We start from the raw sequence: 19,789 nt of genomic DNA, 5'->3' as shown, positions 1-19,789 counted from the left end.
GGTCAGAGGAGGGGGGTTCTTCCTCCACTCTGGGCCTTTTGTCCGGGGGGGGGGGGGGTTGAGAACCCCTGATAAGAGTAATCAAATCCTCAGCCATTTTGAGAATCTGCTTTTTAAGCATGGGGCCTTGAAAAGGGCCCTGTGGAGCTTGTCTTTTAGTATGCATGGCTGCTTTAGACTTAGTGAAAGCCTTGATGGAAAAAGAAGTGAAAGGCCTGAAGACACCTTGAGAGGTGGCAGACCTATCTAAACTCTGAGTTTCACCGGCAAGAGTGGCTTCGGTATCTGTAGTCGGGGTGTGGGCCGAAGAGCCTGCGACCTCGGGCACAGTAGACACCGCCAATGAAGTGTCGTCAGTAGTCAGGGGCTGCGTAGGCGCCTCACTGAGAACCGGACCACCTGTAGTCGGTTTTGGCGTGGTGTCGGTAGAAGCCGCGGACCTCGTATGTCGGTCCTTATCTTTGTGTCTTTTACTTAAAACTGGAGTCAGAGTATCCGATGACATAATGTAATTAAATTTTTTGCCAAAATAGTGTTGGGTGAACTCCGCCCGACGCTTAATAGTGCGTCTGTTGAATGTAGCACAAAAACGACAGGCCGAGACGTCGTGGTCTGGGCCTAAGCAAGGAATGCAGAGGGAATGAAAATCCTTATGCAGTATTTGCTTCCCACATGAAATGCAATTATTAACTTTGTCTGACATCGGTCTGAGGCAAGAAAAGTTTCCCCAACGAGGTACTTAGCTTTCAAGAAGACGTTGGTTGCAAAATATTCGTAATCTCAGGAGCTGGCCGACCGGCACTTGCGAACTGCTTCTGCTTTGGGCACCGCGCGGCAAGAAAGACTGAAGAAAATGGCGTTGGCTGGTTCTTTTATACCCCTGTCGCACTGACGTCAGGGAAGAAGCGACGACAACCGACGCCAGACCTAGACTTTGGAATTCGGCCGACCGAGGACCCGCCTGACGGCAGGAAAACCCATCTGTTATGACTGCAGCTGTACGCACGATGAACATCAGGAGAAGAAGCTGAATATTCTGACCTCTCCCTGGAAAAGAGGTTATTGCACAGCAGCACACAAATTTAAGTGCCTCACTGTTGCGATCTTTTCCTGCAATATCACTATGACGGAGAATCAGATACCCTCAGATTACACAGCTAGCAGTAAAAATTTGGATTCACTGGCATCAAAATGAATAAAAGCCTTGAAATATATTTCAATCTGTAGCATAAAAACTAAACTGTTGAAGACTGTATACAGCCTTAAAAAAAAAATATATATATATATATATATATATATATATATATATATATATATATATATATAGATATAGATATATATAGATATAGATATATATATATATATATATATATATACTGTGGAACTTAAAACATACCTGCAGGGGTCATAGCGGACTTCAATGACTTTCTCTTCAAATGCCTGAGTTTCTTTTCCAGGTTCATATCTTAAGCGGTGGAAATCAATCATACGATACCGCCGCTTGTGGCCTCCTCCAATACCATGGACTCGAATTTTTCCTGAAAAGGTCAAAAAACAATTAGCATAGAAAGCAACTTCCACACCTGAATAACTCAGGTTTCGGGCATCTGTTTTAGTAAGACTGTATCATTACTGACAGCCTGGTACAGGAATAGTCTTGCAAGAAAATTACATGGCTCTAAAAGTTGCTAACCTGATGCTGATTTAATCTCCAATTATAATTTGCAAGTTTAATTTTTATGTATTACTAAAATAACTTTTAGACTTGATTGGTTTATTTATGAATCCATTTGCACACCAAAAAGTACAGTTGTGTAAAATCTTACCATAACAATAGGTGTCCTTCTCTTCACTGTTGCAGTATTCTTCACTAAAGGGATCCCCTGCCAAAGGTAGCACAACGATGAGCCAGTATACCAAAGCCCTAGGATTTTAAGGATGTGTGTCACATGTACACTCCCTGCTCACAGCGTAGGGCATGAAGGTTACGTACAGATGTACATACTCAGAAGTGAAAAGCCTCAGGAGGAACAATAGTCCAAGCAGAAAAGGAGGAACATGTGCATTCAGAAGGAAAAAAGGAGTATTTGGGGGGGGGGGGGCAGAGAGGGAGCTAATACTGCAACAGTGAAGAGAAGAACATCTATTGTTATAAGATTTAACACGACTGTACTGTGTCCTTCCATATCACTGTTGCAGTGTTCTTCGCTAAAAGTACAAAAGCTCAACAGGAAACTTGGGAAGAGGAAGGCCTAGCAAAGGCCTCAAGAAACCCAAGCAGCATAGCTCTAGCAAAGCCTGCTCTTGCCCTGGAAACAACATCCAATTTGTAATGCTTAGTAAAGGTACAGACAGAAGTCCAAGTAGCAACCTCAGAAATGGAAGTCTTATCCAATCCTTTGAAAAAAGCACCAGAAGATGCACAGCTCTGGTAGAATGAGCCTTTACAGAGGCAGAAATATTTTTCCCATGAAATGGTTAACAAAAGGAAATGTCCTCAAAGATCCAGGACGAAATGGTTTGTTTAGAAACAGCCAAACCTAGAGATCTAGATTAAAAGAAAAAAAGCTGCACAGATTTGCAAATGGCTTTAATCTTACTTTAATATCTGAGTTGCCTATGCAAACCCAGGGTGCGAAGAACCTTCTCACAAGCAGACTGTGGAGAAGGAAAAAAATGTGGGCAAATTAATAGATTAAGAGACAATTTATTAACCACCTTGGGCATAAAAGAAGGATTAATACAAAGAGCAACTCTGTCCATATGAAAAACTAAAAAAACAAGGAACAGTCACAAGGGCCTGAAGCTCAGACACTCTTGTAGCTGAAGTAAGGGCCAAAAGAACAGCCTTCCATGTACAATGCTGCAAGGAAGCTGAAGACGCAGGCTCAAAACAAGCCTGAATCAATTATTCAAGAACAAAATTAAGGTCCTAGGAAGGAAGAATAAGTTTCCTGGGGTGTCTAAGAAATTGTTTGACATCAAACTTAGAGGTCAGAGGAAGTGACAAACACAGACAAGCAGATATAGCTGAAAGGTGAGCTTTAATTGAAGAATTCACAAACCCAGCATGCAGCAATTCACACAAATAAGACAGAAGCAGAGGAATCTCCACAGAAAGTGGATCCCGGTTACAAGCAGGGCACCAGACTGAAAATCTCTTCCATCTGGACACACAGAATTTCCTGGTAGTGGGTTTTCCTGGCCTTCTGCAGAACCTGAAGCACGTTCTCAAAAAAAAAAAAAGGTGCCTATAAGGGATCAAAACCCTATCACCCACAGTGTCAACTGTTGATGTACACATCACTGTGGTATTGTCTGTAAAGATTTTGAGAGGCCCTAGAAGAAAATGAGTACGAAAGGCCAGAAGAGCAAGGAGGACAGCTTTCATCTATTTGATGCTGATATGGTCTGCCCTCTGATGAATGAGCCAAAGACCATGAACCTTGAGGGAGCCGAAAGATGCACCGCACCCAATGTCTGAGGCATCTGAAAACAGTTCCTGAGAGGGGACTGGGGTCTGAAAAGGAAGCCCTAGATTGAGAGACAGCTTACAAATCCACTACTGAAGCTCTAGTGTGAGGCATGGAAGAAGAGGGACTAGAAAGTCTAAAGGATGACAGTGTTGGAGCCAGACTGACTTTATGAACCACTGTAGCTTCCTCGTAGGGAGTCTGGCTAGAGGTAGAATAGGAGTGGTGGAAGCCATGAATCCCAGAGCACTTAGAAACTCTCTGCCTATAACTGAGACTTGAGGAAAAAGGGATTGAAAAAAGGCAATAAGAGCATTGGTGGTGGCATTGAAGCCAGCATAGGAATGGTCTGGAGCCTGCAACTGAGGAAAACATGATCCTGAGAAGGACTCAGGAAGGATTTCTGGAAAAGTATCATAAACCCCATGGTTTGCAGGAGGCAAATAACATAGTCAAGGTGCTGAAGCAAGGTCGCTGAGGAGGAAGCCTGAATGAACAAGTTCCCCAGGTGAGGAAAGATATGTATCCCCATCATCCTGTAAAAGGGAACCACAGGAATGAGTCACTTGGGGAAAACCCTTGGGGCAGTACAGAAGCCAAAGGGTAAAGCAGAGAACTGAAAATGCAAGTAAGAAACACAAAAATGCAAACACTTCCTCAAACAAGGATGAATAGGGATGTAAAGATAAACATTATTGCGATCCAGAGAGACCAGGAAAGTCTGAAGAAGAAGAGAGTCTGAAGGGACAGCATTTAAAAAGAAGGGATCTTCAGAAAGGTGTTGAGCTGACAAAGGTCCAGAAAGGGCCTCTAGTTGCCTTCTTTCTTAGGAACCAAAAGCATTCTGGAATAAAACACCATCCCCTTCTGAGGAGTGGAAAAGTACAGTTGTGTACACTTACCATAAATGTAGATGTTCAAGTGTATTCACTGTTGCAGTCATTACATTTGAGTAATCTGCTTGCAGGTTGCCCTCAGTCGGCCTGATTAACAAAGTTTTGGGTCCTGTGTCGGTTGCTGTCCCTTCTTCCATGACGTCGTATAAAACATGCAGCCGATGCCATTACATCAGTTTTTCTTGCCCCAGAAGTCAGGTGCCCACCTAATGGGAAGCAATTAAACATAAAAACACAAAGGTATACCTCCAACAAAAAAGCAAATACACCAAAAAGGCTTTTAAGCATAGTAGAGGTATAGCCAAAAGAAGTTAGGGGGCAGGAGGGAGGGTAACCAGGACTGCAACAGTGAATACACTCGAACATCTACATTTATGGTAAGTGTACACAACTGTACTATGTTCTTTGTGTTTCACTGTTGCAGTCATTACATTTGGGTAGATTCCCAAAACTATGGTTGGGAGGAGGAGTTTAAATAGCATTAGGGCCAGCTACAAGGCCCTGCAAGACTGCAGTGGCAAAGCCAGCTCTGGATTTAGAGAAAATTGGCAAATGATAATGCTTGGTGAAAGTATGTACAGAACTCCAAGTAGCAGCTTCTAGGATGTCCCTGGTAGGAACGCCTCTGAGAAAGGCTGTAGAAGTAGATGCAGCCCTGGTGGAGTGAGGTAGGTTTTTCATGGTGCTAATAGCAGAAATTAATACAATGGCTTATCCATTTAGAAATGCTTTGTTTTGAAATAGCCTTCCCCTCCGCCAATGCAGCAAATGCTAGCAGCAGTTGTTCAGATTTTCTTTGAGGTTTAGTCTTGTCCAAGTAGAATCTAAGTTGTCTGTGCACATCCGAGGAATGCAGTATCCGTTCCCCTTTGTTCTGTGGATTAGGAAAGAAGGTTAGCAAATGAATGGACTGATTAAGAGCCACACTGGATACCACCTTGGGATACCACCTTGGGCATGAAGGATGGATTGGTTCTCAGTGACACCCTGTCCGCATGAAAGATGATGAAAGGCTCCACTGCCATAAGGGCCTGTAATTCAGATACCCTTCTAGCTGAAGTGATTGCTAAAAGGAAAGCTGTTTTCCAAGAAAGAAATTTTAAGTCTGCAGTCGCAGCTGGCTCGAAAGGAGGTAGAGTGAGTTTCTCCAATACAAAGTTAAGGTCCCAGGCTGGGGTTGGAGCTCTCCTGGGTGGTCTCAAATTTTTGGCCCCTCTGAGGAACTGCTTGAGCAGTGGATGAGAGAAGAGGGGTGGTTCTGTGTTTTAATGAGCTGAAATGGCTGAGGCGTGGATTTTAATGGAGGAAAAAGACAGGCCCTTGTGAAGCATCTCAGTTAAGTATTGTAAAATCTGAGGTAAATTGGGGACTGCTGTGCTCATCCCTTGAAACTGGTTCCAGGCACAAAATATTTTACATTTTTCAGCAAAAGATTTTCTAGTACTAGGCCTCCTTGCCTCTAAGATGACATCCATCACAGGTTTGCTGAGGGATGGTAGGGGAGAGATTAAGTAATTAGCCAGGCTGCAAGGTTCAGTGTTGGAAGCTGAGGGTGCAGAATCTGGTTCTCCTGCTGAGACAGCAGGGAAGGAGTCTTTGGCAGGTGCCATGGAGATACCCGTGACACACTGCACAGGAGGGGGTACCAGTGTTGGTGCGGCCAGTCTGGAGCAATCAAAATCATCCTTGGTTGGTCCTGTTTGACTTTTAGTAGTACTTTGGAGAGCAGAGGCAGCGGGGGGGAAGGCATAAACTGATAGGTTTTTCCAGCTGAAGGAAAGAGCATCCACTTTCCAGGCTTGCTTGTGGGGAGTCCTTGTGCAAAATTTGTCCAATTGGTAGTTCTGGGGGGAGGCAAACAGTTCTATATCTGGGCTCCCCCATTCGCTTGTAAACATGCTGAAAATCCTTGGTTCCAGTTTCCACTCATGTGGGTCCATGAGGTTTCTGCTTAGTCTGTCTGCCAGTGTATTTAATTTTCCTGGCAGGAATTGAGCTTGTAGGTGCACTTGGTAGCTCAAGGCTGTGTTCCGCAATGCCATGACTAGTCTGCAGAGGGGGTAAGAATGTGTACCCCCCTGCTTATGTACCACATAACCGTGGTGTTGTCCGTCTTTACCATTAGTTGTCCTGGAAGAATGTAGTCCTTGAAGGCTGTCAGAGCATTCTGTACAGCTAACATTTCTTTTTGATTGATATGCAGGTGCATTTGACTTGGGTTCCATTTGCCCTGAATGCACTTCCCTGCCAGGTGAGCCCCCCATGCATAGTCTGATGCATCTGCTGTTAGGGTTTGGGCGGCAGGGGGTGGTGTGAAAGGTAGTCCCTTGTTTTAGTGGCAAGCCTCTGCCCACCAAAGGAACTCTAGGCGTAGGCAAGGTATGATAGGAATCATTGTTTCTAGGCTGTGAGAATGTTGACTCCATAGACTTTTTTAGATACCACTGTAGTTTCCTCATATGCAGTCTTGCATGCAGGAGGCCATGAACCCCAAGGCTTGCAGTATTTGTCTTGCAGATAGCAGGGTTTTTGTGGCCACTTGTTTGAAGTAGGTTGTCAAATGAATTTGCTTTTCTGGCGTGAGGTAAGCCACCTGCGAAGTTGTATTCAAGCTTGCTGCCAGGAATGTAATTTGTTGATAGGGTATCAGTTGTGATTTCTTTTTGTTTATGGTGTACCCCAGACAAGTTAGAACCCTTTTTACAAAGGCCAGATGATTTAAAAGTATGTCCTGGCTTTCTGCCTGAATTAGACAATCATCCAGGTATGGGTATATTTGAATACTTCTTTGCCTGCAAAATGCAATAACTGGAGCTAGGTACTTTATGAATACCCTGGGTGCAGTAGATAAGCCAAAGGGCAGTGCAGAGAACTGATAGTGCGTGTAGCCTGCTTTGAAGTGTAGGTATCTTCTGCAAGATTCCCTGATTGGGATGTGCAGGTATGCTTCTTTTAAATCTAGTGTTGCCAACCAGGCATCTTTGCCTAGTACAGGAATTATTGGTGAAGAGTCAGCATCTTGAATTTTGGAATCTCCAGCAAGGTGTTTAGAGTAGACAGGTCCAGGATAGGACTCCATGATTGGTCTTTTCTGGGTACCAGGAAAAGTCTCGAGTAGAAACCTTGTCCCTTTTCCTCTTCTGGTACCAGGTGAATAGCCCCCATGCTTAAGAGAGAATGTACTTGTTTTTGAGCTTCTGCCCACTGATTTGGGGGTAGGTCCGGCCACCCATTTGGCGTTGGTAATCTGTGGAAGTGAAATCTGTATCCCTGGGACACTATATTTAAAACCCATTTGTCCTGGGTAATGAGTTCCCAGTTCTTTGTATGAAAAGCAATCTTTCCCCCCAAAGGGGCAGTCAGAAGATAAGTGCTTGAAAAATTTAAAAAAAAGTAATTGACACAGTTTACCATGGCGGGGGAGATTCTTGTTATTCCCAGACTTGGAAATGGAGGCCCCCCTCTGCTTAGTTCTGTGAGTCCCCTGGGACTGAAACCTGGGATTTTTGCTGTGTCTGGGTTTGGCTTGAGAAGACCTGGAAAGGGCTGGAAAGGACCAATTCTTAGAGGGCCAGTGCCTACTAAATCTAAGAGGCTGAACTTGCAAAAAAATCTTTAACAGTTTGCAGAGATTTAGCTTTACGTTCCATCTTTTTAAGAACTTCTTCGGCCTTGTTGTCAAACAGGCGGTCCTGACTTAAAGGAGCATTCAACAATTTAGCTTTAACATTATCAGGCAAAGATTGCTCCTTAAGCCAAGCATGCCTTCTAAGCACAGACCCAGTAACAGCAGCCCTGCAAGAGGCCTCTAAAGAATGTCTTCCAACTTGTTTAGCAGAATTCATTACATCCTGTAAGTCTTTATTTTCCACACAATCAGGAATCAACATAATTTTCTGTTTAAGCAATCCAATAACATGTTGCTAATATTTTAACATAAAGCTCTAATGGCCAAGGTTGCTGAAGTGTAAACCTTTTTACCCCATCTATCCAGCGCCCTGGAGTCTCTATCAGAAGGGGTAGGATTTTTAGCAGTAGAAGCCTTAATGCCCTTGGGCCCCTGTGAAACGTCTCTGGATCTGCAATAAGATTTTTGAAAAGGAACTTGTGGGACTCAGGGACCCTGTAGTATATGTCAGGTTTACTGGGAGCAAGAGGCAGGGAGTCAGGGGCCAAACTGGATTCCGAGAAAGCATCATCAACAATGTCTAGTACAGGAGGAATAGCCAAAGGCCTATGCTGAGGTAGGAGAAGGAAATTCCTAAGCCTCTTTTTTGAATCAGAAAATTCCTAGCTTTCCCAGTGAAAATGCTCCGTTACAGTATGTAAGGTTTCCCCAAAAGAAAAATCCTCAAGAGGGAAGCAGGGGGAATAGAGTCCTCTGCATCAGAATCCTCATAAGTAGGTAAGGACAAATCCAGGTCATCAGAAGAGTCAGAAAAAACAGAATCCTGATCAGAAGATTCATAGACAATCTCTGCCCTAGGCCTCTTAGAAGGGGGGGGGGGGGTTGGCTAGCCCTGATTAGAGTTATTAGATCTTCAGCCATTTTTATCATTTGTTTTTTAGGCATAGAGGCCAGAGCATGTGGCCTGGGAGTCGTTTTTTTTAGACATGTATCGAGTTTTAGGCCTTAGTAATGAAGGCGGCATCGATTTAATATGCAAGTCTGTAGGCCTGAATACACTCTCAGAAGCCGGTGCCTGCACAGCAGCTCTGGACCCATCCAAGGTAGACACATCCGCGGGTTCCATAGCTGAAGTATCTTGCTGCATACCAGACTCCGAATAGGTCTCAGTAGAGGCCTGCGAATCAGAAATAGCAGGTAACAGGGGCTGTGAAAGCGCATCACTGATTACCGGCGAACTGGCGACTGGCTTAGGAGAAGCATCGTCAGCAGTTTTGGACCCCGGCGGCGTGTCTCTGTCTTTATCTTTGCGTTTTTTCGGAATCCCGGTAGTCGGATGGCTAACCGACATTTCTGGATAATTAAACAGAGAATCGAAATATTTAGAGGCAAAAATATACCGAAGACGGATAGTGTCCTGATTAAATAAAGCACAAAACCGAAAGCAAGGTACGTCGTGGTCAGAGCCTAGGCAAGGAATACAGTACGAATGAAAATCTTTATGAGGTATTTGCTTTCCACAAGTAATGCAATTATTAACTTTTACTGACATTGGTAAGGAGCAAGAAAAAGTTTCCCCAACGTGGTACTTAGCTTTTAATTGAAGTCTTTGGTTCTGAAACTCGAAAATGAAAATTTCAGGAGTCGGACGACCGGCACTTGCGAACTGCTTCTGCTTTGGGCACCGCACGGCAAGAAAGACTGATGTAATGTCGTCGGCTGTATGTTTTATACCGATGACGACCTGACATTATGGAAGAAGGGACAGCAACCGATGAAGGACCCAAGACTTTGTTAATCAGGCCAGCTGAGGGCAACCTGATTACCCAAATGTAATGACTGCAACAGTGAAACACAAAGAACATCTGCTTGGCTGGTGTCTTGACACAAAAGGCCCTGAAGTACATCCAGAAAGAAAGGCAGCTGTTCCTGAGGAGATTTTGGAATGCCCAAAAAGGAGGAAGGGATTTACACAGCATGAAGTAACCCTGACAGATGACTGACAGAAAGTACAGTTGTGTACACTTACCATAAATGTAGATGTTCGAGTGTATTCACTGTTGCAGTCATTACATTTGGGTAATCTGCTGGCAGGTTGCCCTCAGTCGGCCTGAATGACAAAGTCTTGGATCCTGCATCGGTTGCGGTCTCCTCTTCCATGACGTCAGGTCGTCAGGGGTATAAAACATGCAGCCAACACCATTTTATTTATTTTTTTCCTGCCCCAGATGTAAGGTGCCCCCCAAATGGGGAGCAAAAAATAAATAAAAATATGTATTTTATATATGTATAGATATATATATATATATATATATATATATATATAAATAAACAGCAATATATGAAAATGCACTTTTAGCAACATAAACTTTACCTTCATCTAAAAGCAAATACACCACAAAGGCTTTAAGAGTATAGTGAAGGAAAGAGAAGTTATAGAAAAGGGGGATGGCGGGTGGGTAACCCGGACTGCAACAGTGAATACACTCAAACATCTACATTTATGGTAAGTGTACACAACTGTACTATGTTCTTCATGTTTCACTGTTGCAGTCATTACATTTAGGTAGAATCCCAAAGCTATGGATGGGAGGATGGAACTAAATAGCATTAGGAGCGGCTATAAGGCCCTGCAGAACTACAGTGGCAAAGCCTGCCCTGGATTTAGAGAAGAGAGGCAAATGATAATGCTTTGTGAAGGTATGAACAGAGCTCCAAGTAACAGCTTCTAGAATGTCTTTGGTTGGAACTCCTCTGAGAAAGGCTGCTGAGGTAGAGGCAGCTCTGGTGGAATGTGACCGGATTCCCTTGGGTACAGGTTTACCATGATGGAAGTAGCAGAAATGAATGTAGTGGATTATCCACTTAGAAATAATCTGCTTTGATATAGCCTTCCCCTCTGATCCTGAAGCAAATGCCACCAGTAGTTGCTCAGACTTTCTTAGAGATTTGGTCCTGTTTAAGTAGAATCTTAGTTGTCTGTGTATGTCCAATGAATGCAGAATCCGCTCCCCCTTGTTCTGCGGATTTGAGTAAAAATTTGTCAGGTGAATAGTTTAGTTAAGAGACACACTGGATACCAACTTAGGCATAAAGGAAGGATTGGTCCTGAGGGACACCCTGCCCGGGTAAAATGTAATAAAAGGCTCCACAGCCATGAGAGCCTGTAGTTCTGAAACCCTTCTTGCTGAAGTGTTTGCCAAAAGAAAAGCTGTTTTCCAAGATAAAAATGTTATATCCGCAGTAGCTGCTTGTTCAAAAGGAGGCAGGGTGAGTTTTTCCAGCACAAAATTGAGGTCCCATGCAGGAGTTGGTGATCTTCTGGGAGGCCTTAAATTTTTGGCCCCTCTGAGATACAGTTTTAGCAGAGGATGAGAAAAGATGGGAGGCTCCGTGTTGTAATGAGCCGAGATGGCAGATGAATGGATTTTTACTGAAGAGAAGGATAGGCCCTTGTCAAGCATCTCAGTCAAGTATTGTAAAATCTGAGGGATATTTGGTTTTGCTGTGTCCGTTCCTTGTGCTTGGTTCCAAGCACAGAATCTTTTCCATTTATCAGCATAAGATTTTCTAGTACTAGGCCTTCTGGCTTCCAAAATGACATCCATAACAGATTTACTGAGAGGTGTTGTTTGAATAATTACATGATCAGCCGTGCTGCAAGGTTAAGAGTTTGGAGCTGAGTGTGTAGAATTTGATTGTTCTGCTGAGACAGTAGATGAGGTATTTGAGGCAAGTTCCAAGGAGTGAGTTGAGACATATTCCTTAGAATTGGGTACCAGTGCTGCCGAGGCCAGTCTGGAGCAATTAGGATCATTTTTTGGTTTTTCCTATCTGACCTTTAGTAAGACCTTGGAGAGAAGAGGCAGAGGGGGAAAGGCATAGACTGATAGGTTTTTCCAACTGAAGAGTAGGGCATCCACTTTCCATGCTTGTCTGTGATAAGTCCCTGTGCAGAATTTGTCCAGTTGATAATTTTGGGAGGAAGCAAATAGATCTATGTCTGGGCTCCCCCATTTCTGTGTTACCATGCTGAAGATTTGTGGATCCAGTTTCCACTTGTGCGGGTCCATGAAATTTCTGCTTAGGTCGTCTGCCAGAGTATTTTGTTTTCCTGATAGGAATTGAGCTTGAAGATGTACTTGGTAAGTCAAGGCTGTGTTCCACAATTCCATGGCTAGTCTGCAAAGGGGGGGAGGAATGTGTACCCACCCCTGCTTGATTATGTACCACATAACCGTGGTGTTGTCTGTCTTTATCAGTAGTTGTCCTGGATGAAGTAAGTCCTTGAAGGCTGTCAGGGCATTCTGAACAGCTAGCATCTCTTTCTGGTTGATATGAAGATGCATTTGTTTTGGGCTCCATATGCCCTGAATGCATCTCCCCGCCAGGTGGGCCTCCCAAGCATAGTCTGATGCATCTCTAGTTAGGGTTTGGGTGGCAGGGGGTAGAGTGAATGACAGTCCCTTGTTTTAGTGGCATGTCTCTGCCGACCAAAGAAACTCCTGTTGTAGGCAGGGAATGAGAGGAATCATTGTTTCCAGACTGTGACAATATTGACTCCAAAAACGTTTTAGGAACCACTGAGGTTTCCTCATATGCAGTCTTGCATATGGAATTAGTAGAATGCAGGATGCCATGAACCCCAAAGCCTGCAGAATTTGTCTTGCAGATAACTGGGTTTTTGTTGCCATCTGTTTGAAGTATACAGTCAGTTACCTTTGTTTGTCTGGCATAAGGTAAGCCATCTGGGCAGTTGTATTCAAGCTTGCACCCAGGAATGTAAATTTTTGAGAGGGTACCAGTTGTGATTTCTTTTCATTTATTGTGTACCCTAGGCATGTTAGAAGCCTTTTTACAAACGACAGATGCTGAAGAAGAATGTCCTTGTTTTCTGCATGAATGAGACATTCGTCCAAGTAAGGATAAATATGTATGCTTCTTAGTCTGCAAAATGCAATTACTGGTGCCAGGCACTTTGTAAAGACCCTGGGTGCAGCAGATAAGCCAAAGGGCAGTGCAGAGAATTGGTAATGCATAAAACCTGCCTTGAAGCGGAGGTATCTTCTGCACGATTCCCTTATTGGGATATGCAGGTATGCCTCTTAAATCTAGAGTCACTAACCAAGCGTTCTTGCCAAGCATAGGCAGTAGCTGTTGTAAAGTCAGCATTTTGAATTTTGGAATATCCAGGAACGTGTTTAAAATCCATAAGTCCAGTATTGGACGCCAGGCATTATCTTTTCTGGGTACCAGGAACAGCCTTGAATAAACACCTTGTCCTTTTTGCTGTTCTGGTACTGGCTGAATAGCCCCCATATCCATGAGGGATGTAACTTGTTTCTGAGCCTCTGCCCACTGATTTTGTAGCAGATCTGGCCAACTGTTTGGAATTGGCAAAGTATGGAAATGAAATCTGTACCCCTGGGATACTATGTTTAATACCCACTTGTCCTGGGTAATTAACTGCCAATTTTGAGCATGAAGTACTAATTTCCCCCCCAAGGGGGCTGCCAAAAGATAAGTGCTTGGTGATGGTAGAGGGAAGTCATTGAGACTGCTTACTGTAGGGCTGTGCTTTGTTTCCTCCAGATTTGGAGGTGGAGGCACCCCACTGCTTTGACCTGTAAGAACCCTGTGATTGGTATCTAGAATCTTTTGAGCGCCTGGATTTGCCTTGAGAGGCTCTGGTGGACATAGGAAAGGACCAATTTTTAATAGGCCAGTGCCTACTGAATCTGGGAGGCTGCACTTGTAAGAACTCTTTTACAGTTTGCATAGATTTAGCTTGGTCTTCCATTTTCTTTAAAACCTCTTCTGCCTTATTACCAAACAGATCATCATGCTATAAAGGGGCATCCAACAATTTAGCTTTAACATGATCAAGCAGATTTTGCTCCTTGAGCCAGGCATGACTTCTAATCTCAGATACAGTAACTGCGGCCCTGCAAGAGGCCTCCAAGGAATCAAAACCACATTGCAAAGTATGCTTTCTAACCTGTTCTGCTGCATGCAATAATTCCTGTAATTCTTTATTTTCCACACAATCAGAAATCATCATTTTCTGTTTCAATAGGCCCATAACATGCTGTTGATATTTAAGCAAATGAAACTGACAGCTTAAGGCCCTAATTGCCAAGGTTGCAGATGTATAAACCTTCTTTCCCCATCTATCCAGCGCCCTGGAATCTCTATCAGAGGGGGTTGGATTTTTGGCTTTAGAGGCCTTTACACCTTTGGGACCCTGTGAGATAGTTTCAGGATCAGCAGCAGGATTGTTGAATAGAAATTTGTGGGAGTCAGGAACCTTGTAATATCTGTCTGGCTTAATAGGAGCCAGAGGTAGGGAATCAGGAGCCATGTTTGATTCTGAAAACACATCATCAACAATGTCTAATACAGGAGGTATAGCCAAAGGCCTATGCTGAGGAAGAAGAAGGAAATCCCTAAGCCTCTTTTTTGATTCTGAGAAATCCTGACTCTCCCAATGAAAATGCTCCCTTAAAGTAAGCAAAGTTTCTCCAAAAGAAAAATCCTCAGGAGGAGATGCAGATGAGATGGATTCTTCTGCATCTGAATCCTCATAGGGTGGTACAGAAAATTCCAGATTAGAAGAGGAATCAGAAGAAATAGAAACCTGATCTGAAGATTCATAATCAGTGTCTAGGCCTCTTAGCAGTGGGGGGGGGATTGGGAACCCCTGATCAAGGTAATTAAGTCCTCAGCCATTTTGATCATCTGTTTTTAGGCATAGGGGCCTGAGCACGTGGCTCAGTTTTTTAGACTTAGAAGTTGGTTTTGATTTTGTTTTTGAAGCTGGCGTTGGTTTTATACAAAAATGTTGAGGCCTGAAAACACCCTCAGAAGCCAGTGCCTGCTCAGCAGCTCCAGACCCATCCAAGGGAGAGACATCCGCGGGTTCAATACTCTGAGAATCTCACGGCATACCGGACTCCGCATGGGTCTTGGTAGAGGCCTGCGACTCAAAAGTAGCGGGTATCAGGGGCTGCGAAAGCACCTCACTGAGTACTGGCGAACCGGCGAATGGCTTAGGAGAAGCTTTGTCATTGGTTTTGGACCTCGATGGTCTGTCGCTTTTTCTTTGTGTTTTTTGTGAACTCCAGTAGTCGGATTGCTATCCAACAACATTTCAGGGTAATTAAATCTGGATCCAAAATATTTTGAAGCAAAAATATACCAACGCTTAATAGTGCGTTGGTTAAATCTAGCACAAAACCAATAGCAAGGCACGTTATGATCTGGGCCTACGCAAGGAATACAGTACAAATGAAAATCCTTATGAGGTATTTGCTTCCCACAAGTAATGCAATTATTAACGTTTACTGACATCGGTAAGGAGCAAGAAAAGGTTTCCCCAACAGGGTACTTAGCTTTAACTGAAGACTGTTTCTGAAACTCGAATGCGAAAATTTCAGAAGTCGGCCGACTGGCACTTGCGAACTGCTTCTGCTTTGGGCACCGTGTGGCAAGAAAGACTAAATGAAATGGCGTCGGCTGCATGTTTTATACCCCTGACGACCTGACGTCATGTTAGAGGAGACAGCAACTGATGCAGGACCCAAGACTTTGTTATTCAGGCCGACTGAGGGCAACCTGCCAGCAGATTACCCAAATGTAATGACTGCAACAGTGAAACACGAAGAACAACCCAAGAATCCTGAGTGATCCTTAACCCTTTACCAGTTGGGAAAAGACAGGGAAAGATGAAGAGATAAAGGAACCTGACTTAGGATGGAGGAAAACACATAGTCAAACAGAACCTGGCTGGTCTGGAAAAGGCGGCTTCTGAGTAACAGGAGTCTGAGGAGATCTAGCTGGATAAGCCTGTCTAGAACCCTTTTCACCTTTGGGAGGATGGCGAGACTGTCTACGCACAAAGGCAGGCTTAGAGGGATAATTCCTCTAAATTGTAGTAATAGGGGAAACAAAAATATGCTTCAATTCCTGCAAGACCTTGCCCTTTTCTTGTAGGGATTTTAAAAGCTCGCCAACTGAAGAACCAGAGATATTATCAAGGGGAGCATCCATCAATTTAGCCTTAATATCATCAGGCAAAAGTTGGAGGTGAAGCCAAGAGTAATGCCTCAACACAGGACCAAAAGCAGCAGCTCCAAAAGCAGCAGCTCTAGATGAAGCATCAGTTGCATCATAACTGCATTTAATAGAATGACGAGCCCCTTGGGAAGAGGAACCCAACAAAGAGAGAGCTGAAACTTTCCCCTCAGAATCAGGAAGGTCAAAGATAATCTGAGAGGCCTGAGAAAGAAGACCCAAGACATACCTGGTCATATGGGTCTGAGCCTAAAAGGCCAGAGTAGCAGCAGTATACAGCGTTTTGCCCAGCAGTTCCATGGCTCTACTGTCCTTGCCAGAAGGGAGCAATTTAGTAGAAGGCAAGAGCTTAGATGGTTTGTCAGAAGAGACAGACACAACAGAGGGGGTCAGCAGAGGGACATTAGTAGAGAAACTTACAGTCATCAAAGTACCTTATAAAGCCTGTCATTTTTTTTTAGGGCCTGGATGCTGGGAATCAGGAGACTAAGAAACTGCTGAAAAAGGTATAATGGAAGCTTGGATCAGAGGAAGAGCAGATGGCTTAGAAGACTCCTGCTGAAGGAGTTCATAATACCTCTTCTAGATGTCAGAAACCTGAGAAAAGTCCTACTTAAAGAATTCCATCATATGAGAGATAATATCCCTAAAAGGAAGTTCCTCAAAATGTAGAATCTGGACTAATGGAATCCTCTTCCTCAGAACCAAACTCCAGTGGAGAAGGAATCTGAGAGGAGTACACCAAGGACTCTTCCCCTGAGTCCAAGACTTCAATCAGAAGAGTCCTGCTCCCTAGGCCTCTTAAGTGGAGTAGATGACCAGTAGATGACCACGGGGGGCAGAAACAGAAACTCCCTGGGGAGGCTTCAAGGCCATGAGTGCATTAAACAACCATTATGTAAAATCCTGCCATTCATGCTGGGGATCTTTGGAAAAGGGGGAAATGAGTTTAGTTTTCTGCTTATTCTTCAGAGAGATGTCAGCCCTAAACACCTTAGGAGGTTCAGACCCTTGACAACACTCAGTGTAGTGGGAATCACCTCTCCAACAAGAATCTGTGGAATGCCTCTTGAATATGATCAGCCAAGTTTCCCCCTCAACACCGACGTGGTCAAAGTAGAGGAATCCCATGGAACAACTGGACGATCCTCTGGGCTTTCACCAGCCTCGAGAGAGACACTGGCTGAGGTAGTACATCAGCTGAATCTGATCTAACTTTTTTGATCTTTATCTTACAGATGGCCAACCCTCAGGACTGGAGGGAATGATACTGCCATAGTACTCTGCGCCAACAACTTAAGATGTTGGTTCTTTAGGTAGACAGACAAGGAGGAGAGATGACTACGAAGGGTCTTCAGGGCAAATACTTGAGGATTTGAACACACAGTATGATCATGAGAAGAACACAAGCTAAAAAGGCACTGCTCATGAAGGTCTTTATGTAGAATCCATCTCCCACACTGACATTTTCCCTTTCTGGATGACATGTAAACTCTGAAACCAAAAGAACAATATGATAAGAAGAAAACTGTTTGGTAAACAGCACAAACGAAGGAGCATTCAGATCGATGATCGACGATGGCATTCAGACTGGAGGCAGAGCAGCTCCGAGGTATGTGCATCTGTATATTATCTTTATGCCCTACACCATGAGCGGGGAGCATATGTGTGGTGTACGATGTCCTTAAAATCCTAAGGGTTTGGTATACTGACTGGATTTTCAGCTACCCTTGGGAGGGGATCCCTTTAGTGAAGAATACTGCAACAGTGATATGGAAGGACATCTTTTATTTATTTACCCTTTCATTTAGAAGCAGTGAACACTTCTTAGCTCTGTGGTGCACAGATGTAAAGCTCTGATTACTACCTCATGATCTAGGATCATATAATGACCTGGCTGATCACCTGGGTGCTGAAGCAGCCAATGAGTGAGGGTGGAGTGAGCAGTTGACAACAGCATGTACACGCTGTGATGAGAGAGGGAGGTAGGCTAAACTGCGGTGCTGCCAATACCTAAATAGGGCTTACAGCTGGCAACAATTTTTTTTGGCATGTGCTGGCCTCTGCAAGGTTGCCCTCATACATAGAAAGACTGTGTAAGAAAGGGTGTAACATGTATTAAATGATTACTAGCCCTTTGCAGTTCTCTAGACCTCAGGAAGACTGAAGTGGAGTAAGCTAAAGAACTGGGATCACAGGCACTATTAAGATCAGTACATGGAATATGGGAATGAAAATGGAACATCATTCTCTGTGTCCCAGGTAAGGGAAACAGCATAAAGTTCTGTAAGTACCTCTATACCTTTTGGATCCCAGAGAAGACTAAATGAAAGCACTACTAACTAAACCTAGACAAATAAGTGATTTGTTGTTCTGCTGTAATGCAGTCCCATAAAAGTACAAATGAGCATCAAAATGGATACGGAAAATCTTTTTAAGTGAGGGCTTTGTTCTCCATTTAAAAGCATCAAACCAAATAGTGTGTTGGTAAATATGCGAGGTAAATAGGTCTACATAATGGCTATTAAGGAAATGGAGATGCTGTAAATAAGTAGCGAAAATAAATCAGTACTCAGTTTTAACACAAGCCTAGCAAAATAATTTAGAAAAAACAAAGAAGGGGAGACGTGATAAACTGGTAGTAGTAGTAAAGTTACTTAATAGTCGCATATACGGCTTTAAAAATTAACGGGCAGAGGAAATTACTGAGAAACGAGCAGGGCAAACAAATGAGGGAGTAAACATATAAGAAAAGCTAGAGGAAGGAAATTAATATGATAAGGGAAAGACAATAACAGTCAGATGAATTAGAAAATAATGTCCTCTGGAAAATAATGGAAATAGAAGCTGCACGAATGGTATAACAGAAAAATCAGAAATAAGCATTGCTCTTTCCTACAAAATCTGCCTAAAAGAGGAGGCCGAAGGAATTTAAGTGTGGAAGAAGCAACCTTTGTTTCTGGAAAGAGAACAGAAAAGATTGAAGTATATGCAAATACTCCTGAATGTCTACTGTGAATAATGAAAAGTAAGCTGGCTTTAGCCACCAATATGTATGTATGTACCTACTCAATAGCTTTATTTGAATAGTCACAAAGGAGAAAGATTTGAAAAGTGTGGGTACTTTGAGTGAACCACAAATATGAGAACTCTGAAATACTATGAAAATTTGCTGGACAAAAAAAGTGGGACTGAGAAATAATGCAACAGACTACATACCACAAGGGAATTAAATGGTACCTGGAGGCTGTTCGTGAACAAATAAAAAAAATCAAGGGGGGGGGGGGGGGTAAACACAGAAAAGTACTAATGGTAAACACATAACCAGAGAGCTCCAGCTCAACACCAGATATGCAACTAAAGTGCATGCACACTGCTTAGTGAATGGATGCCTCCCCTGTTTGCCCAACTTAAAAAGTTTTTGACATGGAAAACAAAAAAGTATTGGCTAAAGTTATCTGACATGATTAGTACTACTGTCATAAGGTACTGTTTCCATGATGAAGGCTGTGGATCAGTGGAACCTTGAAGAAATTTGCTGGAAATAAATCTCAAAGTGAGGACGAACATACAGCAGCGTCCCAGTCTAGCAATGGCAAAGATCAGGCTATGGTGATTAAAAAGTACAGTTGTGTACACTTACCATAAATGTAGATGTTCGAGTGCATTCACTGTTGCAGTCATCACATTTGGGTTATCTGCTTGCAGGTAGCCCTCAG

At 43.4% G+C, this 19,789-nt stretch overlaps 1 protein-coding gene across 1 annotated transcript in view; it reads right to left on the bottom strand.

Annotated features, from left to right (window-relative positions):
- The window catches only part of MRPL2 (mitochondrial ribosomal protein L2), a 443,294-nt gene that overhangs the window by 287,076 nt on the left and 136,429 nt on the right, over positions 1-19,789 (bottom strand). Inside the window, exon 3 of the mRNA XM_044087913.1 lies at positions 1,397-1,538. Coding sequence (XP_043943848.1) covers positions 1,397-1,538 — 142 coding nt within the window. The remainder of the gene's footprint in view (positions 1-1,396; positions 1,539-19,789) is intronic.

The sequence above is a fragment of the Protopterus annectens genome, chromosome 1.part0, assembly GCF_019279795.1.
Source record: "Protopterus annectens isolate FY-2018-M chromosome 1.part0, PAN1.0, whole genome shotgun sequence".
Lineage (NCBI taxonomy): Eukaryota > Metazoa > Chordata > Ceratodontiformes > Protopteridae > Protopterus > Protopterus annectens.
The sequence above is the reverse complement of the archived record's forward strand: the minus strand, read 5'-3'. Positions and strand labels throughout refer to the sequence as shown.